The 24,066-nt window shown below is 43.5% G+C and overlaps 2 protein-coding genes across 2 annotated transcripts in view; one reads left to right on the top strand and one right to left on the bottom strand.

Annotated features, from left to right (window-relative positions):
• The window catches only part of DENND4A (DENN/MADD domain containing 4A), a 38,458-nt gene extending 37,640 nt beyond the window's left edge, over positions 1-818 (top strand). The window contains exons 30-31 of the mRNA XM_009886845.1: positions 381-445; positions 682-818. Of these exons, the coding sequence (XP_009885147.1) occupies positions 381-445; positions 682-818 (202 nt within the window). The remainder of the gene's footprint in view (positions 1-380; positions 446-681) is intronic.
• A 4,848-nt stretch (positions 819-5,666) lies between these two features.
• Positions 5,667-21,236, bottom strand: SLC24A1 (solute carrier family 24 (sodium/potassium/calcium exchanger), member 1). The gene is made up of 9 exons (XM_009886858.1): positions 20,253-21,236; positions 18,411-18,473; positions 17,260-17,368; positions 11,147-11,233; positions 9,189-9,292; positions 8,328-8,528; positions 7,861-7,950; positions 6,827-6,993; positions 5,667-6,091 (listed from the first exon to the last, which is right to left on the bottom strand). Exons 1-9 carry the CDS (start codon positions 21,174-21,176, stop codon positions 5,842-5,844), a joined length of 1,995 nt encoding a protein of 664 aa, XP_009885160.1. The 5' UTR covers positions 21,177-21,236; the 3' UTR covers positions 5,667-5,841.
• Positions 21,237-24,066: the final 2,830 nt, after the last annotated feature.

Below are 24,066 nucleotides of genomic sequence, written 5' to 3' on the forward strand. Positions count from 1 at the left end.
GGGTGTTTATTTGCTTGTCTGCCTGCTTTTTCAAGATAATGTGGGAATGCAGAAAAGTGAGCTCCTTACCCGTTTGTCAAATTTGGTGGAATTTGGTTGAGTGCCCTAAGTGCACGCTTTGCTCTGCATGCACTTGGTGCAACTTCCAGCACATCGGTGGACACCATATGGACCTACCGCGAGTGGTGTCTGTATGTGGGGAGTCCAGAGCATTCTCCAGGGGTCAGAAATTACAACATTTTGGAGGTGGCAATCAGGAATTATGTTCAAAATTCCACTTTTTAAAAACAAGTTATCTTGAAATGCTTTGATCTATTTTTAATTTGTTTTGTAGTATGTTACTGTAGTACATAAATTGACATTTCTTTTTACAATTTCAGGAGCCTTTACAGAGAAATACTATTTCTTTCACTTGTTGCCCTAGGAAGAGATAACATTGATATAGGTAAGTTTTATAAATTATTCAAATAAGCATAGATTATGAAGGTATGCAAACTAGTTCTTCAGCTTCCGGGGAAAAAAACCAAAAAGATCTGTAGATTAGATGTGTGCTATTCTATGGTAAGTACTGAATGAAAAGAACTTTACAGTTATTTTCTGCTGCTAAGTATACTGGTTGTCATTGCATTTGGGTTGTGGTTTCGGACACGGTGTATAGAAGTTGTTTTTCTATTTCTGCAGATGCTTTTGATAGAGAGTACAAAATGGCCTATGATCGTCTCACAGCTAATCAAGTGAAGAACACTCATAATTGCGATAGACCGCCAAGTACTGGAGTGATGGAATGCAGGAAGACTTTTGGAGAACCATATCTTTAAATATGCCTAGATAAAGAGGTGATATCTATGATGTATACCTGTGTAAAATAACCACCTCAGTCACAAGGAACATCTCAGTCTTCAGTGTTCAGAAATGTATGTACGAATGTGCTGTGGCAGAAGGCCTTGGAAAAATTAGGCCTATCTACAGTTGTGGAAATGGATGGAGTGAAAAATGGGCCAAATATTATTTCCCTGTCCCTTGTCCTTTCTGCAAATCAGCGTGCAGAAAGGAAGATGCTAAACAAAATCAGTTCTTTAACTTGGGACAACGCATTACAGTTCCCTTAAAAAAAAAAAAAAACACAAACAAACAAAAAAACAAACCACAAAAAAAACCAAACAACCAACAGGTGGACAGAAACAATGCACTGAAACTAATGTGAGCGAAGTAAATTCTTCAAAATCTATTGTTTACATAGAATATTCATGATGTTATGAAGAGCATACAAAGTTGTATTATACATATTTTAAATTGTTTATAGTAAGTTGATATTTTTTTAATTTTTTAAATTACTGGAGTGAATTTTAAATGGACTTGCTGCATAAGCAATACAGTGCTTATTTTTTTGCAGTACACTGCTATTTATAGTAACTTGTCCAGTTACTTTTTGAAGAGTGATTTGTTTTTAAAGCAGAATAGAAAATGTTAACCTTCACCTAGACAGTACTCTAGATACAGGATCTCTCATGCACACATGGAAAACACATTACTGCAGCAATCGGAAGGAAGGAATGGTAAACTTCTGTACAACTCCACTAATGAACACACTGATGTCTCTGTAAAACACTTGTGTAGAAATCTCCTCCTCTTCCTCTCCTGTTCTCTTCACTCCCCATTCCCCAGTAAAGAGAAAACATTGAAGAGTCCTACAGATTATGTTAGGGAATCGGTCCAGCTCAGCTGTTGGCATTTGTTAATGTGGCCTCATTACAGATGTGATACAAAGCAAGTAACAGCCTGCAAGAAGTTCTTCATAAATGTGCAGTGTTCAGAGTCGTGGTGGATGTGTTTGAAACACACTAAATATGACACGTACATAATGCTAATCCAAAGCTTTTAACTAAAGTAGCTACAGCAAACTTGCTACAGGGAATATATAGGGAATGTAATTTATTGGGGCATATTGTGCATAGTTAAATGTACTTGGAATGTTTGGTCTCTATTTCACAGGCAAAACAACTATTTTTTTTTTTTTCTGTGAAGAAAAATTCTGTCGGTCCTTGTTGTGGAGTCATGGCTTTTGACTCATGTTTTCTTGTTCTAGAGATTTTAAAAAAAAACCTGTTCTGTGCTCTCAGTCACATAGCAACTCCTCAGCAGAAGGCAGGCTCCAGAGAAAATATCAGAAGTCTTGTATGGAGGTGGGAAAACAGACATTGAATTGTATAAAACACCCTAAACAAATTAAGCCATACCATAACAAATAGCTTCATTTTAAGTAATCTTAAAGGGTTTTCCAATTCTAATTTATTTTAGTTGTTGTTGTTATAATACTTCTAAATATTCAGCTGTTACACTAGATTTTATATTTTGGTCTCTCTACCAGCAAGTTTTTTTTTTTTTAAATCTCTTTAGTTTGCAAGTGTAATTATACAGCAATATTTAGTTAGGCAGAATGGAGATAAACTTTAAAGCTCACATTTACTTTGTTAAATGAAATAGTGAGCCTCTTAGAGGCTTAAATGAGAAGTAATGCTGCTAATGAAGCTCTACGTAACCTCCTCCCAGACTTCTGGAAAGCAGGAAGAAGATGCTGCCCTAAGGGGAAAGGATTTAAAATTTGTAGAGCTGCAGGTGTATGCTGATTATAATTGATGCAGTCTTGTTGGATACAGCTTTCATGGGGTAATACCTCTTCTCTAATTTGCTGCTAATTATGTAGCTGACCTTTTTGAAAGTATCCCCCCACCCTGAGGTGGAGCCAGCCATGCTACACTTACCAGCAGTTTTCATGTTTAATTTATTTTAATACTTTGCGATACTCTCTTTTGTACTGCCATGCTTGTAAAGTATTCCTCACGCATGAAATGTAGCTACTTTTGTCACCCAGGTACACGGTAAGCAGTGTATCAGTGTAGGGTGCATACATACCCGCTTCGTTCTTCTGCACCAGTGTGAAAAACACCAGGTTATTTTTTTTAACATACTCATTGTAAGTTAGTGCGCATGTCTGCTGGGCTCTGTACAGTAGGTACACTGTATTTACCAAGTAAAAGTTGCATACAGTGGTTGCTGTGTATATAAACTCATCTGTGTTTGTGCTGTGTATAAGGTAGTGTTCCCAGCGCTTTGCAGTTCTGTTTCCCATGTCATGTACCACTTGGGGCAGCCACTGTTTCACAGGACCTTCAAGCCATGAAGGAGGGCGAGTGCTTTTTCCAGAGCTGCTGTGGTGTGTTAGAGGTACCGAGCTATGAAGCGAGCTTCCCGCTTCCCATTTGAGTCCGGCAGAAGCGACTGAGCCCGGTCTCTGACCACCTCTCACTTACCAGGACATAACACTGCAACTGCGTGTGCTCACACGGGAATCGATGCAGCACTTGTCATACGTGGCCCACTTCCTCCGTTCTAGTCCCAGCTTAGTTGTAAGTACTTCCACCTGTCTTCAGACTTATAAACCCGACACGTTTGCCACTTCATTCAAATATCAACGGTCCTGCCAGTATTATCAGAAGAGAATATACTGTACCATGAAAAGGATTGTGTACGCATCCTTCATACAAACAGTCCTGCTGTGTTCTTGCATCCTCAGAGTGGCACTCCTGAAGCATTGCTGGTGTTTATTTGGGTGTGCTTTTAAATTACTATATCATGTACTCGCTCATCCAGTGAAATCATTATACTTAATGAATTGTTTTATAAAGTCTGTTGCAAGTCAGTCCACTGTAGAAATAGTATGATAAGACATAGTTGGAATAGTGATACACTTTAAGTGGGAAATTTCCCTCATTCAAGTCATCGCGTTCAAAATGTAGGTCCTGAGGTGGATAATTTTTAAGCATCATACAATTCAGTGTTGAAACAGTTTTCAAATCTCACTGTCCTTTATTAGAAAAGCAATTTGAGTATATTTTCCAGTACCGCAAAGATGGATAAATAAAATATTTGAGACATATTTTCAATTTAAAATTTTGTATGAACTGAATTTTCTCCTTTTGTGTACTAAATAATGCTTATGTCAAAACCCTTAAACAAAGGTTTTACATTTGCAGTGCAATATATATTTTGCTTTACTTATGGTTCCACTGGAATAATTATTGGAGATGAAATACTGAAATGTGAATAGAAATTGTGCTGTTTCTCTGACACTGCTGACTGTTTCCCATTTTGAGAAGGTTTGCTGTTGGTGCAGTTACAGCCTGAGGAATTAGACTTTCACTGGCAAATTAAATGATTTGTACCCCAAGAAAGAAAAAATTCCTGCATGTAAAACCTTTGTATAACAAATGGGAGATGCAAATAGTAATAATAGAGAGGGGTATTTCTGGATATTATCTCACTGGGATTTAAAAATGGTACTTTGTTAGTCTGCAAGCAGCACTTTTTAAATGAATGGTTGTAGATTTGTAAATATGTAATGTTTAAATTTTATTTACCAAAAACCAGTATGTTGGATGTTTGCTTTGGTTTGTAGTTCCTTTAAAATATGCAAGTCAGTGTTCACAATGTTAAGGTTTTTTTCTGTCTCATCCAAAAAAAGAAGTTTTACAGTGAGTCAATAAAAAGCTTAAAATCTTCCTGGTTATTTTCAGTAACATTTTATTAGATGGATTAGAATGACAGAAATGTCTGCAACTCTTAACTACATTGTTTGCTCACATGAGGCATTGTTAACAATAAACCTTTCAGGTTTGTTGGTAGTTGACGTCAGTGGCGTTTTTTTCCATAGTGGTTATGTAGAAGACAGTGCTAACAACAAGAATTAGTGCTGGATACAGTAATCTGTAACCTTCAGAGATTAGTGTCAGGATGAAAACAAAACTCGAGCAGTTCAAGCTCTTGTTGTGGTATTTCTGGTTTTAGTTTTTATTAGTGGGAACGTGGTATTCTAACCCCAGATCTGTTTAGTCTTGTTACAGTAAGATGTAAATCCATATGACATGACATTTGTATGGTGGCACTTACCGTAAGTCTTAGGGATGGTATTGTAAGCTCAGACACAGATTTAGAAGGAGCCATATGGATAGCTTTCAGGATTGCTCTGCAACTCTCACATCCTCTGTTCTTCTGCATGCAGAAATAATTCTCACTGCTTTGCTTTTTCCTTGAAAACCTTAGCATTACACTGCCCACAGTCTTAAGAGGGCCAACAAAAAGCAGTGCCTCCGAAGTGCCTCACAGGCTCTGCGTGCGCCTTCCGGGAGGTATGGGTAGGGTACCAGCTGTGGCTGCTTCATGCTGGCATTCGCCGAAAGGATGCAAACTCCCTCTGCATAGGGAAGTCATAGGGAAACTCGCTGCAGCACAGACCTCGGGAACCACTGTGCTCATGGCTTATATGCAGTCTGAGGGAGTTCACTTCTGAGATGCACAATGTGTGTTCACACAGAGATTTTAAGCAGAGTAGTTCTGTGAAGGCAAGCCGCAGAGGTCTGATTCTGTTCCCGCTGAAGTAAAGCTCATTGTTTTCAGTGAGTTTAAATTACTTAGCAAACTGCTCAGAGTGTGTTCCTGAAAATATTTCTACAATGAGTAAATATTCTGTGCTGAAAATCAGCTCCATTAACTTGAGGGGATCAGCCATACTGAAAACTTCGTGCATTTATATCGTATCAACCTTCCCATGAATGCCTAAACGTGTGTGTTAGTTGATATTGGTCACTTCATTATCTGGTCTTTTCCAATCCTAAAGAAAAATAGTAGAGGCTGACATACCACTTGAGATTTATTATTTTTAGGTATGTTATTCTCAGTAAGTTTGTTATAATTCTCGTTGCTTTTTTTCAGTAGAACAATTGCTACCTTAAACACATCTTGATTTTAATGTATGCTTACATACATCTTGCAAGTGTCCAAATGTCATACAGATACCGGGCAGGATATTATCCGGTCTTCTAACATCACACTGATGATCAAAAACACAAAGTAAAGAGCAAACATCGTGAGCCCCAGTAGTTTGTTCATTTTCCATTTACATGCAGCGATGGAGATAATCACAAAGAGGAGCATGAGAAAAAGGAGAACAATTGCACAAAACAAACCATTGCTACTGACTGCAACTGGGCTGAGGCTGTTGAAGACAGAATAAAGGAACCAAGGAACTGGCAAACTGCAAGTAAAGGAAAAGTAATTGAAATAAATGTTTTAAGGCAGTTCATTTTCTGCATCACAACTAAGCAATTTTCCCAAACTGTTACAGGAAAAAAAAAAAAAAAAAGCATGATTGCATTCAGTATAACTCAGAATGAATTTAAAATGGCTGTTGTTCGTGGCAAAAAATGCATCTGGATAATAGTTGTGCTATCATAACGCAATCCAAGAATCTAAGAGTGGATTTAGAATAATACCCATCAATTAAGTGTCTCGGCATGCTCTAATAAAGAAGTCAGTCCCGATGCTTTATTGATGAGAGCTGCAGGCACAGATAGACTTGACTGCCTGGGCTCTGACTGCCTCTGGCGGGGCATGTATCCTGGCTGTAAATCTCTGAGGTTAGCCAAAGATTTGCTGCATTTTTGACTTGAAAAATCAGTAACTGTCTGTTGATTGAGAATTACGTGAAGATGGTAGTGCTTCTGGTTGGAGCGACGTACCGTTATTGTAAGCTGCAGAACAATGACCTGAACTGTGCAACTTAATGTTCACTCTGCTGCACTAAGTTATAAAAATCTGTGTTTCCTGACGAGCTTAGGTTTAACAAACAAAAAAAAGTAACTGCTTGACCAGCTGCCCTTTACAGCTAAAATGAAATTAAGTAAAATTAATTAAGACCCTGTTTAGAATAAAACCAGCTAGCTTTGTATTGCAGAAGAAATGCATCTTTTAACATGGAATTAATACTCACCCAACAGTGATGTCGAAGATATTGCTGCCTACGGAACTGGAGACGGCCATGTCCCCTAAGCCTTTCCGTGCAACAATGACACTGGTGATGAGGTCAGGGATTGATGTTCCTGCTGCCAGTATGGTTAACCCCATAATTTCCTCTGATATCCCGATTGTTTCACCAACCTAATAAATACAAAGAAAGTCGGGTAAGGCTGTTAGTTTTGGAACATGGAATTTAATTGCTCTGGACAGTCTTTTAGGTTTCATGCCATATTTGAGTTAAAATATTTTAATCCTTTTAAACGTTAGAGGATTTTTTCTGCTTTGTAGGATAAAAAGCTAAATTTCATACTGTATGTTGATCTCGGATTTGCTCTATAGTGTAGGGCATCTGATCGCAGTGTTGCCAAGCCTAAGCAAGGTCAAGTCGGTTACAGCGCAACTCTTCTGTCCCAAGTTCACCTCTTCTGGATGTCTTCTATCTTTCCCTCTCCAAATCTAACGTCAGCTCTGTATTATCCAAGAGCTTTGGGAAATGACAGTCTTTGGATTTATGGCTTGATCAACTCTACTGTGAATGTGCAATATATCACTAAATACAAATTTGTGGGTCTGATTCTACAAGATGCAAGTATTATTTCCCTGAATACCAGGTGAAGATCAAGGCAACGGGAGTTGAGATCATTTAGCAGCTTCCAGAATCAGAACCTGTATTTTCCTAGAATTTTAATTAGGTAAGGGATAATTATGTTCTGCACAGAAGCATTCATCAATGAAAAGGCAGTATTAAGATAAATCTTGACGGCATTTTTCCTTTCGCTGATGCACAAATTCCCTTGGGAGCTCTTAAAAAAGAATGACTCTTTGTCAAATCAAAAAGAATGAAATTGAAAATTCCCTTTTGGGTTCTAACAAAACAAAGTTTCTACTGTTTTGATGGATGACTGCAGCTGTAATTCATCAGATAAATTGCCACAGTGACACTTCCCTCTCTCTTCATCTACTTCTTCTGAAATGGTCTTATTTGCAGAGAGAAAATAAACCCCTCACCTGGTGAGCCCACCACACCATAAGGTAAGAGAACACAGCAATCCAGATGATGGAGCCAAAAAACGTGATGACAAAGAATTTCTTGGAGTCCTGTTAAAATCAAGTTTGAAAAGAAAAACATGGAGAAGTTTCAGGAAAGTTAACAATCCCCAATGAAAATTATTCACCTGAAACACTTCACTGCAATCAATTGCTTTAACACGGACCCTGCTGTCTCTAATTGTGTTTATTTTTTGTCAGCTTGATTAGATGACCAATAGTTGCTAGTCTTCCGTGATTTATTGAATTAAGTCTCTGGAACCATGTTATGCTGTAGCTGGGGCTCCTGTCCCACTCCCTGCAGCATTAATGGCACTTCAAGTATGCAAAGACTCCGGACATGGAAAAATAGAACTGGGGACTCCTGCCGAGAGGAAATCTATAGTTCAGTTAATGAACCCAGTAGCAGAAGGACGATAGATTCTTACCGGGTTTCTGACATCGGGCATAGTGCTCCAGAGAGGGAAGACAATGGGAAAGAGGAAAAGGTAAATTGCTTGTTTTTTCCTAGTTTCTGGCCATTCAAGAGATAATGGCTCGTCGTTTTCATCATCATCTGTGCTGTCATCATCACTGTCTTCCTCGCTCTCAGAGCTGCTGTCTTCTGAGGTATTGCTGTCTGATGAGGGCTGTAGATCGTGAAAAAAAAAAAAAAAAGCCAATATATTTTCAAATTAACAAGGAGCTGCACAGCATTTATTCACCACGGCCTCGCCTTGGCAGAGGTCATGTTTGTACCATGGCTGAGGGCAGCCACAGTCCACATCTATTGCGGGACAGAATCCAGGCATACGCCACCGCAGTGCCTGTGTATCATGTTAACTAATTTCTATCAGTTAAGTAGAACTGACTTTTAGTTGTTTTGACACAAATGAAACATTTACCATCTGTCCTTGAAAAACCTTTCCTCATCAGAACAGTCAAATTACATCAACTGAAAGGAGGGATTCGGGAAACAAAACGGAAAAGTATACCGGTGAACACAGGACAGGCAGATACTCCTGTCTTCCCTTAGGCTGGAGTCCCCCTCTGATCTCAGAAGAGTCATTTCAGGAGAAAATACTATAGAGTGTCAGCTGGTGTCGTATTTTGGAACTGATTTGTGTTTGTAAGCCAAAATGCTTCAGGCTAACACCTGAATAGATCTCACCACTACACGCAGAATCTACACAGTCTATGTAGAATTGCCAGTTATGGGAAATGGTTTGGGTCTCATCCTGAAAGGAGGAAAGTACATGGGAAGTTGGTCTGGACTGAGCGCTCATTGCCAATCATGCTTATTTAAATACCTGCCCGTCTTGCGGTGCATCTGCCTTCTGTTTGTCTTTGCTGGGTTCGGAGTCACTGGCAGGAGTTACCTGAACGCTGCTTGGTGCCTTCTTTTCCTCTTCTGCTAAAAAGGATGAGAAGGAATAGTGGTTTCAGTCATTTTAGTGTCAGGCGGTCACCCTCCTCTTGATCAGCAGGGAGGTTGCATCTTCCTACAGGAACGTGTGGCATTTCATACTGAGCCCAGTCGGATTGCTTCAGTTTTCTGTTTGTCCCCTCTGTCTTCTGTGGATTGTGATTAGCAAAAGCTGGGCAGAATCTGCCCCACCTGGCACAGAATGACCCCTTGATGCTCCTGTGACCTTCTATCTGAAACTGCTGTAAGAGGTGTGTGTGTAACAACAGGGAAATGCTAATTATCTCATCTACAACTGATGAGTGTTTCTTGGTTTCAGTTTGGATTCGGAAGACCTTATTAAAGCCATCCTTAAAAGCCAGAAAGGATGTAAAGCTTTGCTTTCCCTTTTTTTCTGGTGGAGCACGGCATTCTCCAGGGAACTGATATTCTTGGAGGCGACTGTTATGTGCTGCCAAACTTTGATCCTTAGTCATTTGGTGGGTATTCAAATGCAAATAGAAAAGTGCTGACACATACAAGGAAATAACTGCAGTGTCCTCTGTGCTGTTCCTGTGTTAACCTGCGTGGCCCAGAGGAACACAGAAACCTCTGTGCAGAATAGCGTAGGAATATGGGTAACACACAGCGAGGTGAGAGAGGGTGCCTGCTCCCTGCTCGGTCACAGCAAGGACCCTTTTCAGGCTGCTGCAATTTTGGTTAAGGGATCCCCTCCACGTAGTCAGGCCTGTCAAGTCAGTAGGATGGTGTTATCCCACGAATTGCACCAGGACAGGGCATTAGGGGGTATCTTATCCCGAACTGGGTAAGCTGATCCAGTACAGCAGCTCACAACTGCACCAGCGAGCAAGTCTAGAGGGGAGATTTTCAGAAATGTATGTTTTCAGTGAGCGCTATTTGGGATTTCCGAAACCAGGCCTTAAGAGAATTCACGTGGGATACTTTCAGCCCAAAGTGGGAGACAGAGCAGATAACGCTTTTGGAATGTGCACAGCTCGCTCTGTGCACCAACAAAGTTTGTGGAACATGTCATGGGGTGAAAATTCAGCAAAGTCAATGTGGTATTGATAACTCGCACCGAGAATTTACTTGTTTCTTGAACAGTATTTTTCTCAAGTTTGGACTCGTTCACGTAGGTGAGGCTCCTCAGTGACGGCTGTTCTGCAGCAGGGTACTTGTGGAGGTGGGACCTTCCACACAAAAGTTTGCCTGTTTTTCAGAATCTCCAGCCCCACTGACAGCACAGAGCCGTGTTGTAGCACAGGCCGGCTGCTGCCTCTGAATCAGCTCAGAAAGCCTGTGTATCAGTAACGATATAGAAAACCCGAAGTCTATTAAAAGGGAGGATGCACAGACCCTTATAATTATTATAGACAAAGTCAACACAACTTTTCTCTGTAGAGGAATCTTTCGTGCTCTTTTGCAAATGTGCCAAGTTTGCAAGCTAAAATGAAGGTGCTTTGTTTTAACGAATACCTCATTTGCAAGGTCTGCTGAAGATAAGCAGCACAGCAGCACCCAACTGCTGTCTGTAATGACCTGATTTCCCTTCTTCCACCCTTCTGGTGGCAATTTGCACTACATCCTTGCGGCACTTTCTGTTTGGATGCTATCTCACTAACCACTCCTCAACTCCTGTGAGGATGGCTTTTATGGCCCGCTGTTAGAGTACATCGATTGATTTCTGCTGTGTTATTATAGCAGCCATCTGTGACCAGTAATAACAGAAAATTTGTGTTAGACCAGAGTGTTTCTTTGGCAGCCTTTGGGTGTGGAGTGCTGGGAAGGTGAGGGGTTGCAGCGCAAACCACGGCAAACAGCACCGCCTCTTCTCGCACTCACCTTCTGGTTTTGATCCTTGTCCAGCCGAAGTCTCTACTTTGGCCTTGGCTATGTTGCTCAGGATGTCAACCCTGTCTTTAAACTTTGCTGCGGATGAGAAGGATACATTTGTCAGCAGCTGCCAGCTTTGCAAAACTCCCCTTTACCTGCCTCCCCTCAACACACGCATACTCTCTCGCCTCGCTCCTCTCGCATGGATTGCAGTCAACATTGACCCATGAGTTGTCTTTTCAGCTGTGGCCCTTGGTTTTGGCTGCCACTAGCTGATCGTAGCTGTTATATTTAAATGCTTAGTACTACGGCAATTATGCCAGCAATCGGACATGTATCCAATACTTCCATACTTAAAAGAGAAGCGGGAAGATAAATCCTTCCCCGTTCAGTAACACAGGGGACATCTGTACTTTGTAGGACGCAAATGCAGAAAGAGCAGAGGAGGCGTTTCAATGCGATATCATTTCGTTTCCAAAGGACTGCTGATTTTTTTCAGGCTAGGTTATGTCCAGGCTAAAAATGACACCTTCCTTCTGCCATGTGGCTGTTGAAGAGGCTTTGTTGTGCTACTTGCAGCCTGGCAACCTGATGGTAAAGAAACGTAAAAACCTTTTACATTCCAGTTATCTGAAAAGTGATTGATTTCTCTAAGTATATGCGAGTGTCTCCTCTGCTGGAGTTGATCTAAATTCCTGGTATCCAGGTTCAACATGGTCCAGGCTACCCAAGAGGTCATCTTCACCAGTGCAGTGCCCAGTACAGTATTTCTGGGAGTGCTAAGGACTCCTTCCACTGTAAACCATGCTCTGCTCAGCTGAGCTGCTTTCTTGTTGTTTTCCAGGGAACTGTGAAACTGTGTGTCTCCACAGTTAGGTGTTGTGCTCAAATATCTTAAATCCTCCTCTCACTGAAAGCGAGCAAGTCATCGACTCAAAGAAAAGCCTCATTTTGCTCTAATCTATATCCTCTGTTGAGCTGCCCACCCAGTGATGGAGCTGAGGGTCACAGGCTTTGCACATGGACAGTAGCCACAAGAAATTGGCCATGCTGTGCTTGGCTTGTGTACGGGGCTGTAAATTAATTTCCTCTGAAAGTTTTAGCACATTGATTTCATCTCCTGTACTGTTGACCGCGCAACCGGAACGTGCTGTTGTCATTTGCCTCAAGGACAGGGCCCCGCCACTTTATTCATCCCCATGATAACTGAGTTAACAGAAACAGCGGGTCCGCAGCCCTGAGACATGCTGGTAGAGCTACCGTTCTGAGCTGAACCTCGTGAAAATCAGTAGACTTTAGAGCTACCATTCTGAGCTGAACCTCGTGAAAATCAGTAGACTTTGGTCCAGTCTAAAGAGCCTGACTTTTCCACGCTCCTTGTCAATATTGAAGCCTGCCAGAGGGGATGAGAAACACTTTGCTTCATTCCCCCTCTACTGATGCTAAGCACAAGCTTATCCATCGGTGCAGGGCAACAGAGAGGTGACCTTTTGCTCCCAGTCTCCTCTAACCACTGGGCAACACGTCTTTACATTCAGCTTTTCCCAGAAGCTGTTGCAAAAGCTTCTGTCAGCAGGGTCAGGGCGGTCAGGCTCAGCCCGAAAGAGATTATATAAATTCAAGCTCCTGGCTTCCTGCCCTCACCGAGGCTGCGGGCTGTGAGCACCAACCCCAGCGGAGCCTGAGAGCATCTCTCTCTCAGGATAAACAGATTAGGTCCAGGCCACCATCCCATTCTCATGAGATCAGTCTCATTTAAAAAGGCATTAATGCCTCTGACACACATTTCATGCAGGGTGGGCTGAGATTGGAGGAAGAGTTGGCTATAAGCTGGCCAGATCTGCCGGTCAGCCACGGGGAGGAAGGATATCTGTCAGCTCAGTCCCTGCGAGTGCTGGGGATTAGCTGAGCAGGGCTGCGTGCTGGGCAGGGCACTGCTGGTGCTCTGCAGCCCTGTGGGCTCAGTCCTCACTGAGGACCGCAGTCCCCTGGGGCATTCACTGCCGCTAACTCTCCGGCCCATGGTCTGGGAGCCCGTCGCATGGGACACGCCTGTGTCCAGGGGCCCTGGGATGCTCTTTGGGAAGACTTCTGTCCTATGGATTGACAGCATCCAGGCTGGACTTAAGTGGCAGCTGAGCTTCTACCTTGAGTTTGACTCTTATGTTTAATTAATTCTGTGCCTCTCGTACTTAATCTAACAGGACTAATTTACAACATGAACAGCGGGAAGGATTTTTCTCTTTAAAATTTGGCATGAACCTGGAGGATTTGGAGATTCTGCTGTCTAAAAGGGGAAGTAAAAAAAAATCTCACGATTCCTTTTGCTCCTTTGTATCACAATTCTCTTAAAACAAGTGATCGGATGCTAATAAAGCAAGGAGAAACTGTAGCTGCCTTCAGTATTCTACCTCAATTCTAGCCTGCAACACTGCCTGCTGCTTTATTCTGGTCTAATTTCCAAAATCATTCGCTCGTTATCTGGGGCACACTGAGGGTAGACAGCTCCGATAACCTCACTGCTGGAGCCTTTTTCTTCATTCAAAAGCAAAAGCAGACTTCTGCCTTCTTCCCTGTATGACTAGAGTTTAAAGAATAATCTGATGGTAAGACTGGAGGTTCAGAAATGAGAGGGTTCCTCAGTCTCCCCCAGATCCTCATTCCCTTTAATTTCCTAACAGTTGTCTCCAGTGTCTAACCAAAAGATCTTGAAAAGATCTCAAGCTCTGTTTCTACACACTTTCAGAGAAAGTGGGGAAAAAACCAAAGGTGCTAGAAAGTCCCCATTTAGAAAAAAAAAAAGGCACTTTGAAAATAAAAGGTTCTATCAAAAATATAATTCAAGATGCAATGTATATGTTAGGACTTCTTAAGTAAATCACCTGGTCTCCTGTAGACAGAGAAAAAGACTTAAATAATGATAACTTCCTAATACAAAAAGAAAAAACCCAAACATTCTGAACTTAATCCACCATTCAAATGAGAAATTTTGTTTCACACAAAGAGTATTTCCATAGGAAAAAGTATATTTCAGAATTCTATTTTCTTTCTAAGACCTCTGCATCTGGAAGTTGGTTTTGGAGGCTCAGTGCTGGCAGGTTTTTCACATCTTGGACTCTTGTTGCCCTGAAACCACTTCTGTGCTGCCCAAATAAAATGCAACTGCAGCATAAGGAAGGAAACCCTACAGAGATCCTAATTTCAGTAGGTTAAGCTAGGAACTGCTGAGCAAAAGTTGGCAACTTTTTCTTTTGTTGAGTGTTCATTACCACAGCCTTTAAGTGCTGATGCTACAGGCATTGGCAAGAAGGAACAAGGACCCTTGAGGAAAGATAAATTGCTTTGGGATCATCTTTTATGTTGCAACTTAATTACAGAAATGTGTCCGGTACAGACAGTGCTGCACACGCTGCAAAGAGAAGGACTTTGTTGGTGATCAGTGGGAAATAGGCGCCCCGCTGTCCTGAGGGCACCAAAGGGCTGCAGTACTATTAACAATAAAGCCTGAGCTTGCAGTCCTGATATGCCTCTCGGGTTCAAATCCTTTTTCAGAGTCATCCTGGGGAAGTCATTTCATCTTTTTGGCCAAGATCCTCAAGGCACTTAGGTTTCTCAGTCTATTAATAAATGTTTCCTTTTCTCCAGACTCCTTTTTCTTTAGGTATGAATTTATCAGTATAAGGAGTGTCTCCTACCAGATACACAGCACCTGAGACACTGGCTCCTTGATTTTGAGTGCTGTGCTGTTGTAATATCAGTAACTTTCTTTATTGTCACCTTTTCCCGGGAGTTGTATCTGTTCGGGCAGTGTTGAGTGGAACAGGCAGGTACCTGGGGCAGAAGTTTTGCCCTTAACTGAGTGGTTTTATTACAGCAAAGGGTGTAAGAAATAACAACCTTTTAGAAAGACTGTAGCCTACCCTCCCATCATCTCCGGTGTGAATATTAGCCTTGCTTAAGTACATATGGTCACACTCCCATCTAGTGGCTGCCGCTTGCTGAGACAGTAACTCAAAGCCTGCCTGGCTGAAATGAGAGGGCGAGGTGTCTTTCAGAGAAGACCCAAACTGCCCCCCCCCAGTCCCGTTTATTCAATATTCACAAGTCGTGGTAATAACAGCGTCTTTAGCAAGGCCAGTGGCTTTCAACTGTGTTGAACCACACACACACACACACCCCCGGCAGTGTATTCTGGGCTGAGCTGGCTGGGGCAGCGCTGGAGCGCTCTCCTTGGCCTGGGTTGGCATCCTCAGGCTCCCACAGCTTCTCCTGAGGTGCCAGGGTTCCACCAAGCTGAGGACACCAGCCTGGATCTGAAGGGTGTGTTGGCTTAGGGTGGGCAGGTGCTGCACAAAGACAACTAGAGGTGCAAGAAGGATGAGAAGGCACTTGAAGGTCTCTGAGTGGCAGCCGTCCCTCAGGTCTAGCACTTTCTGATGCTAAAGGCAATGGCATGTCCTCTCGTGAGTTTTTGGTTTTAGCCTTGTGATGTTAATACTATGTTTTGGGGGGGGGAGGGGGGGGAGGGGGGAACGGACAGAAGGCAAGGGCAGTAGAGCAAACCCTGATGAGTTTGCCTCTTCTTAGGCTACTCTTGGTAATATGTTGGGTGCCTTCACTAAAATCTATCAAAGCAGACACTTATCTGTCTTGCTGTCCTTATCAAGCCTCCTTTGTTCCCTCGAACAGTTTGTGCAGCTGGGATTTTGATCTGGAGAGTCCTTTTGGTAACCTCTGTGATAGACACGAGAGGTGTTGATCTGCTTAGCTTCAATCTCTCTTTGAATGGACAAGAGATAATCTCTTTAGAACAAGTAGGGCAGTGGAGAGGCAGTGCATGTACTGAGCTAGGGAAGAAAATCTAAAATCATCTTTGTTTAACATTCCATTTCTTGGAACATGAACCTCCACACTGTGCTTGTATTAAGCTGATACAAAACAGCACGTTAAAAGTTTGTGTACAATGACCCTGGGTTTGCCTGGAGAGTTGGCTTCTCTGCACCCTGGGCACTTTAAAAGATGTCTCAGTCCTGAGCTGATCAGCCCTTGGCCCTGGGGAGTTGGCCCACTGCCTGCAAAATGCTGTGGGTACAGTTTACCATGGCAATGATGATGATGCAGTGTTGCAGGCGGGCTTTTAGAGGTGCTCAGTGTTGGTCTGTCACATACAGATTGGCTTAACCATCATAATTGGAGTCTGCTGTGTGTTTTAGGTCTCAGCTGGGATTTTAACCACTATCAAAATTAAAATTCTTCGAGGCTTTTAACTTCTTTTACCTCTTCTTTAGATTTATGCCTTGTGAAGGGCTGTGGACACAGCTGGGGAGGTGTATAGGTAATGAGCTCTCCCTGTGTTCATTTTCCCATTGTAAATGAGACTCATAGGTTGAGCAGGTCTTTCTTGAAAATGTAGTCAGCATTGAATGCTGCTGTTCCAAGGCTGGGGTGACACCTGAGCTAAGGAAGAGGAAGGAAGATGTGACATGCTATGAGATGGAGGAAGCCTGTAACTCATGTTTGCTGCCCCTGCTGTCAGAAGGACAGCAGAAGATCATAGAATCATAAAATCATACAATGGTTTGGGTTGGAAGGGACCTTAAAGATCATCTGGTTCCAACCCCCCTACCATGGGCATGGACATGTTCCACCAGCCCAGGTTACTCAAAGCCCCATCCAGCCTGGCCTTGAGCACTTCCAGGGATGGGACATCCACAGCTTCTCTGGGCAACCTGTTCCAGCGCCCCACCACCCTAGTGGGGGACTGCAGTGACTGTTTTCCCTGTTTGCAGGGACCCCAGCACCAGTAGTTGCTCCCCATGCCTGCATTCCCCCCTCAAGCAGCAGTTGCCACCCCTGCAGCAACCAGTTTGGCATAGGCAAAGTAAATATGGCAGGGTGGAAATGTGAAGTGTTTGTCCTGGCTAGCCACGCGGTCAGAAGGGGTATGTCCCAGCGTTGCAGGGCTCCCCCCACCTGACGTTATCTGTGATACTCAGAGCTGCATTTCAAAGATGAGCCGCTGATCCCCAACACCCTGACATACAAAGGCTGTATTCCCAGTTAAACTGCTCTGCGATCTGGGCTGCAAACCCAAGTCCCTCAGATGTGGAGCATTGACTCACCTTCTGCCAGGGGGTCCAGGGTGTGGATCATGAGTTGGAAGATGGTGCTGCGCATTTGAGAGTTGTGTAGGGAGGCTGAACTGCTGCCTCGCTGTAAGGCTGACGCAGGCTATGGAAAGGTACAATGCAGCAGTCAATAGCAGTCTCCTCCTCAAAACACCTCCACCGTTGGTTCACCTTTGCCCTGAGGATGCATTTACATGGAAGCTGATCTCCCCAACCCAAGGAGCTGGCTCAGCATGGATTTTAAACAGCCTCTGCATTCAAGTTCACAGGATGGCTGTCAGTACCGACCGGTCACAGCAAGAGACATGCTCTTGAGATAGCAAGTCAGCCTGTCCTTAGATAAATGCAGTGGGCTTACACAGACTCAGCATCAATACGATGTTATTATAAATTATAATAATCAAAGTATGCAGTGCTTTTAATCATAAACTTATTAATACCTGTGTAGATTTATATACTGCTACAAGGTAATGCTGCAGTCATGTCAGGTGTCCTGACTCAAACTTGAAAGCTCTGGTGCTCTGTTCTTACAGTCAACACCAGAGTTCTAATGAGCTTTTGACTGAACATTAATTAGTAAGCGTAGGTTAAGTGAATAGAGGAAAAAGTAGTGTTCACATGAGGAAGCCAACACCTGTATGTCCATATGCAGCCACTACATCAGACAGGCCCCTCCATGCCACGGCTGGCCAGCCCCGGCGAAGATAAAGGGTCAGCAGTTTAACCAGGAGCAGAGGAATGAGCTCGTCAGTGCTCGCTAATGAGGAAGGACAGACTCCACCAGCTCTCTGCTCTGGGAGCCCAGGGAGGAAAATTGGCCATAAAACCAGCTAAGAAAAGTCATGCTCTGAATTTCTCTATGCCTGTTTAAAGCGTAGAAAGAATAGCACTCTGCTAGTCAAATCCACTTGGGAAGCCTGAGCTGTCTCTTAATTTTTATAAAAATTCCTCTGAGGACACAGCTCAGCCAGATGTCCTCTTAAGTAAGCTGTGAATATTGTGCCAAGTGTGGCTGGTTCTTTGCACAAAGTAGGATTTGGTCCAGGTTTCTTGACACATAATTTGACACCTTTATTCATGACCTGACATAGGGAGGGGTTCAAAATACAATGACTTCAGATCCCTGTAAAGTTGCTTAGACCTACCTGCAGCTTCCTCCCATCTGCTGGCTTCTTTGTTCCATCATCCGCAACTGCCCCACTGCTTTTCTGCATGCAAGCAAGAACAAAAAACGATTGAACACCACTACCGCTTCACCTGCTTTTTCAGGATATAATGATAGCTCTTCAGGCTGCTGTCTGTGAGAAAGTGGGACAGCTAATGCAAATGACCATGCATGGATGCTACTGAAAGAACCAAAGCCATGTGCTCTCCTTAAAACCATGTGGCTTCCAAGAAAAACAGGATTCTACCTACAGCTCCTCAGTGAGGATGCATGTACCTGGAGATGGACTCAAATTGCCTCTACCATCTGATTCCTGTAGATATCGGCAGCCCCAGACTTCATCCCCAAACATCTATATCCATACTCATTTTTCAGCAGAGGCAGAGTGAAGGTGCAAAGGGCTATTTTTTTCCAGTGATCAGCATTAATTTCCATATAGGTAATTTATTTTTCCCAAGGGTTAGGTCCAGCAGCTCCCTGTCATGCAGTAGCATGATACGCTAGCGAGAGTTCTCTGTAAACTTAAAGGGCAGAGTTTTTTTTCCTTCCGGCTGAAGGGTTGGATTCAATTTGTGACGATTGGTGATGTCCACAATGATGTATGTGCATAGCTGCAGTATCTTGCACACGTATCCCACTGGAATGTAACACATGAGCTTTCAGGACTCCCAGCCTCAAGCCCTGGCTGAAAGACAGACCAGGAGGAGGAAAGAAAAGCACTTTCTCGATTCTGCACCACGTCAACTATCCTCTCCCCTCCTCCTTTCTTACCTTATATTATGTGAAACGAGTGCCAAGACCAGGCCAAGCATGCTTAAATGCCAGTGACACACATCTGACTAGTAAAGCATGCCAATGCCAGAGGACAACTTGAAATCTAGTGGTATTTGCTCGACAGTTGGCAGTGGCACAGGTCAAGAGGACAAAGAGGCAGTAGGAGAGTTGGGGAGGGACAGAGGAAGAAGCAGGCAGGCACACTCAAGAAGACAAAGTCCCAAGTGTTCTGGAGAGCATGCCCTGGCCAGATCTGCTAGTTTGAAAGGGTAATTGTCTCTGGGGATGCCTTCAAATACTGTCTTTGTGTAAGCAGTCAACTCTTCCTTCAAAAGACAATGAGTGAAGGGCCCTGGTCTCAAATCTGGAGTGTGTAGTTACACCCTGTCTGAGCACCAGTGGCATACGGAATTGTGTCTCTGAGCACACGCAGCTGTGGTCAGTGCACGGAAATGGGATTTGGGCATTTTGAGCTTATTGCCAAACGCTGACTGGGAGAGGTGGCAATGGATGCTAAAGGCTGACAGATCCCCTTCTGTGCTGCAGGCTGGGTAACAAGTGGCACCACCACTGTCCCAGCAACACACCCAACCTCAGAATGGGAAAAGATAATTTCTTCCAACCTCTCTCATCTGTGATACGCTTGGACAGCACCTCGTACCAGAAGCCTTTTTTCCTCTATTTAACACAGAATTGACCAATCATGTTCCCAGACTAACAATGTGTTCCTGTACATGGTTTTTTGAAACTCCATTACAACAACCGAGTAAGCAAAATCCCACACGTCTTTGAAAGTAGATAAGTGACCGCAACTGATCTTTTGTAACTGTAAGGGTAGAACTCCCTTTTAGTGGTGTTCTCTAATTTCTTAGAATCTCTACTATCCAGAACGCATTCCCCTCATTTTATAACCATAATTATTGACCAGTACCTGTATTCTGAGGTTTTGTTTGAATATGCACTTTGTGAAGGAGATGCAGTTTTTCTTTGTGGTTTACGCTAGAACGCATTATTTCCAACTTGCCCTCTGAACAATAAGGACACCAACCTTCCGTATATGCTCTGCTGATGCTGCCTGCACAGCATTTAGCTTCTTGTTCAGCTCCTGCTTCACCCATTGTTCTAGGTACACGTTCTGTTTCATAGTGAACACATATGTGGCATAGGCAGTCAGTAAAAGGAGGCTTTCCCACCAATCAATAACACTGTCTAGGAAAAACAGGATGAGCATCAGCAAGTCTACAATGTAGAATGAGATGTCTCTAAATAAGGGCCACCACGTCAGGTGGAGTATCTCCCTTGAGAAGAGGGCACAGGTGCCAATGACAAAGAGGATATTAAACACTGCTGAGCCCACAATGGTACCGATGCCCACATTGCTGTGTGAGATGAAGACACCTATGAGGGAGGTGAAGAGTTCTGGTGCTGATCCACCTGCTGCCATGAAGGTGGCTCCAGCCACATCTTCAGAGATCTGCAACTTCTCTGTGATCACTCCCAAAGCAGGGACAAAATACTCATCACACACTATGGCCAACGCCACAAATACATACATCATGCCAAAGATGTGAAGTACAACCCACCCTTGCCTGCGTTCTTCCACACTGAATAGGTCCTCGGGATATTCTCCTTTGGACTCATATCGTGGCTTTTCATCTGGGTAGCTTTCACTGACATTTTCTCGCTGTGGGGTCGTACCCACTGACGTAGTGATGGGCACAGTTGGCTCAGGATCCACATAGACACAGTGCCTTATTTTGGTTGCTGCTGTGACATTGCCTGTTATGGCAGTCTTGTTGCTGGGGAGATCCCCGGAGGTTGCTTTCACAGGGTCTGTGGGTTGGGGTGCTGTGTGTGGTGCTGGAAGGGCAGAGGGGCTGAACTGGAGCTGATAGAGAGAGAGGACCAACACTATGGCAAGCAAGAAAAAGATTCGGTTCCGTTGTAGCCGCCTTCTCCGTGGTAAATGCATTTCCTAAAGGTTCAAAAATCAGAGCCGTGTTCAGAAGCCAATGAAGACTTCTCTTGATCAACAGTTTGCACTTATATCCACCATTGGAGTTTCTAGCTGATCTTAAGCATCAGGAGTGAAACTGCATGACACAAAGTGTAGAATCCTGCAAAAGAAAATCTAGTGTAAAAAATAAAGTACTGCAACTTTCCACCATTTGGGTAACATTACTTCACTGACTGTTTTTCTCTTTTTCAATAGAAAGAAATGGACTAAAAAGTAAAGTAAAGTAAAATCAGACCTAGATTCAGGTTTCAGTCTTTTCTCTTTTTTTGTGGCTGTAGGGTATGCTGATTGATCATCATAGGTTTGGCTCAACATAGAAAAGAGTTGGATGAGACAGTTCAATCTGAGCTGAATTCTGATTCCACCTAGTGCCCGTATCCAGAAGCTATTAAGGTGTGTGTTTTCACTTGGGTCCAGTTGTTATTCTGTAACATTAACAATTGGGTCAGTGTCCTGCAGGAGGGGAGGACATGGCTTCTTTCAAGGAACCCACTTTAAATTGCTAGAAAAGATGATGCTCTGAAGACAAGATCACGCTGTTAAAACCTCCCACCAAACAGAGCAGCTATTCACCTAAGTAACCTCAACAGGATAGTTCCCAACTGTGCCGCTCTGTGGCTTTCCAGCCTTGCACTCCCACAGAATACAAACCAGGCAGGAGTGAGATTTTTTTTCTTTCTTTTCTTTTCTTCTTTGAGAAGAGCAGGAGGAAATTTTGGTTCTAGTAAAACTGAGGGCGCTGAATATCCATTTGTTTCTATGACTACATCTTTTCAAGCCTTTCTGTAGAAATCAAAACTGCCAAAGCGGAACTATAATCATATCTTTTATTAGGGTCTAATTAGCATATCTTGCATAATTATTTGAACGGTGTTTAGAAAAGGACAGAAATTGTAAATGCCAGAGTGACAGAGCCTGCAGCTGTGACAGCATGGAGACAGTGATTTGGGGCTGGACAGAGTTTACCCTTCGGCACTGGATGAATGTTTTACCTTAGAATATCGCTCTTTGTGGAGTTTTTTTTCCAGTGTGGGAACGTTACGTTATGCTTGAGCTGGATATGAATCGTAGTTTTGTAAGTCATTCTCAGATAAGCTCTTCGTGCAAGTTAGCACACACTTACCCTCTTGCATAACACCCAGTGAAGTAATCAGCCTAAATTTCTTGCAAGACAGGCATTATTATCTTCTTTTAAATAGTTGGGAGGATCACTAAGGCAACAGTAATAGAGGGTCATGGGAGTACCTAGATAAATAGATGATATAAGCTTTGCTTTTCATATGTAAAAAGAACATGAACATGCATATGGCAGAATTGCATAATATAATATGTATAACAAATCGTACATTATTAGAAAATAACCCTTCCTAATAAAGATAAGAGAGTAAAAAGAATGACACAGAGAGAACAGAAGACATACGTACACACCCCTACTTAAGCACTGGTTTTATTTCTCTTCTCCCAAAATGAACTGCCTAAAAGACCTTTTGCAAGCAGAAACATACCCAAAGCCAGGATCGATCATAAGAGCTCTCCGGCTTTTCACAATATCTGACCATTAGGCTCTGTGTTTCTCTAGTCTGGTCAGTTTAGCAGTTCTTTTCCAGAGCGCATTGCCTCTTATAGGTCAACTCCTGATCAACTCCTTTCTCACTGGTCAGACTGTCTCAGTCGTAAGAGATCTGAAGCAATCAAACAAACCTCCACAGCTTACCTTCCAGAGATGCTGCCCAAGAGGAAGCAGAGCACCAATGGTTGAGAGTACTGCTGGAGGCTTCTGTGATACCGGACAGCCAGATGGGAGATGCTGTTGCAGAGAGAGGCAGATGAAAATGATCCCATTTTCACGATGCGTCTGCCAGCGGAGTTCTAATACAAGAGAGGGTCAGGTGTGAAGGGCATATTACTGGAGGAATAGCCAATCCAGTTTAATACCTGCAGTCCCTAAGAAGATTAAATAGTATTGTATAGATTTGGGTCTATCTCTGAAGCCAATATCTTTGTCTGCTACTCCAGGTTATTCTCAGTATGAGGCCAGGGGATTATCTCCATTACACACTGCCAGATGAACGCAGCAGACACGCATCGCTCTCTCAGCAGCCATGGAAGAGAGCAGCGGGGGTAACTCACACCGCTCCCCTGCGCAGAGCAGCGGTGACCAAAACAAGATGACTTGCCCATCGCTGCGTGTCGAGGGACCTCGTACTGCGGACAGGCCAGACGAGCGGCTCTGCTGGCCCTTGCCATGATCTGAGCCTACTTCGCTATGCCAGAGGGAGGTTTAAAACTCGCTGTCTCCTGGAAAAGACCCCCTCAGCTCCGGCACTAGGCAGGGCCCGGTCCCTCGCTGGCAGAGCAGCCCCAGGGCACTCTCAGGAGCTTTGTACACCTGGCATAACCTGCTGCAGCTCCACCGTGGAGGAAATACCCACGTTCCTGGCCAAAGATTTTACGGTCATAAATATCCACTCCGTAGATGTGCCACAGGGGACACAGAAAACGATGATGTGGTAACTTTAAAGCAAACTGTTGCCTACATGGACAGCTTTGCAGGGGTACATCTCACCTTTGCGATGGAGTTTACTGAATCCCCCATCCTTGCTGCCCTGTGCACAGAACTGGGAGAAGGAGGTCCACTATGCTTTCCCATAACCTCCTCTCTATATAGAGCCGTCTTTTTTTTTAATCTTGGCGGTACTTTTCCACAATACTGCCATCTAAATGAACTGTTTTCCCTCACGTATGCAGTATTACAGACTTCTCCTGCTTTTACTGCTGAAAATGCCGTCTCTCCCACCGCCCCGCCGGGGGGCCCTGTGTGGAGCGGCCGCCCGGCCCTTTCCCG

This window comes from Charadrius vociferus, unplaced genomic scaffold, assembly GCF_000708025.1.
Source record: "Charadrius vociferus isolate BGI_N301 unplaced genomic scaffold, ASM70802v2 scaffold190, whole genome shotgun sequence".
Taxonomy (NCBI): Eukaryota; Metazoa; Chordata; class Aves; order Charadriiformes; family Charadriidae; genus Charadrius; species Charadrius vociferus.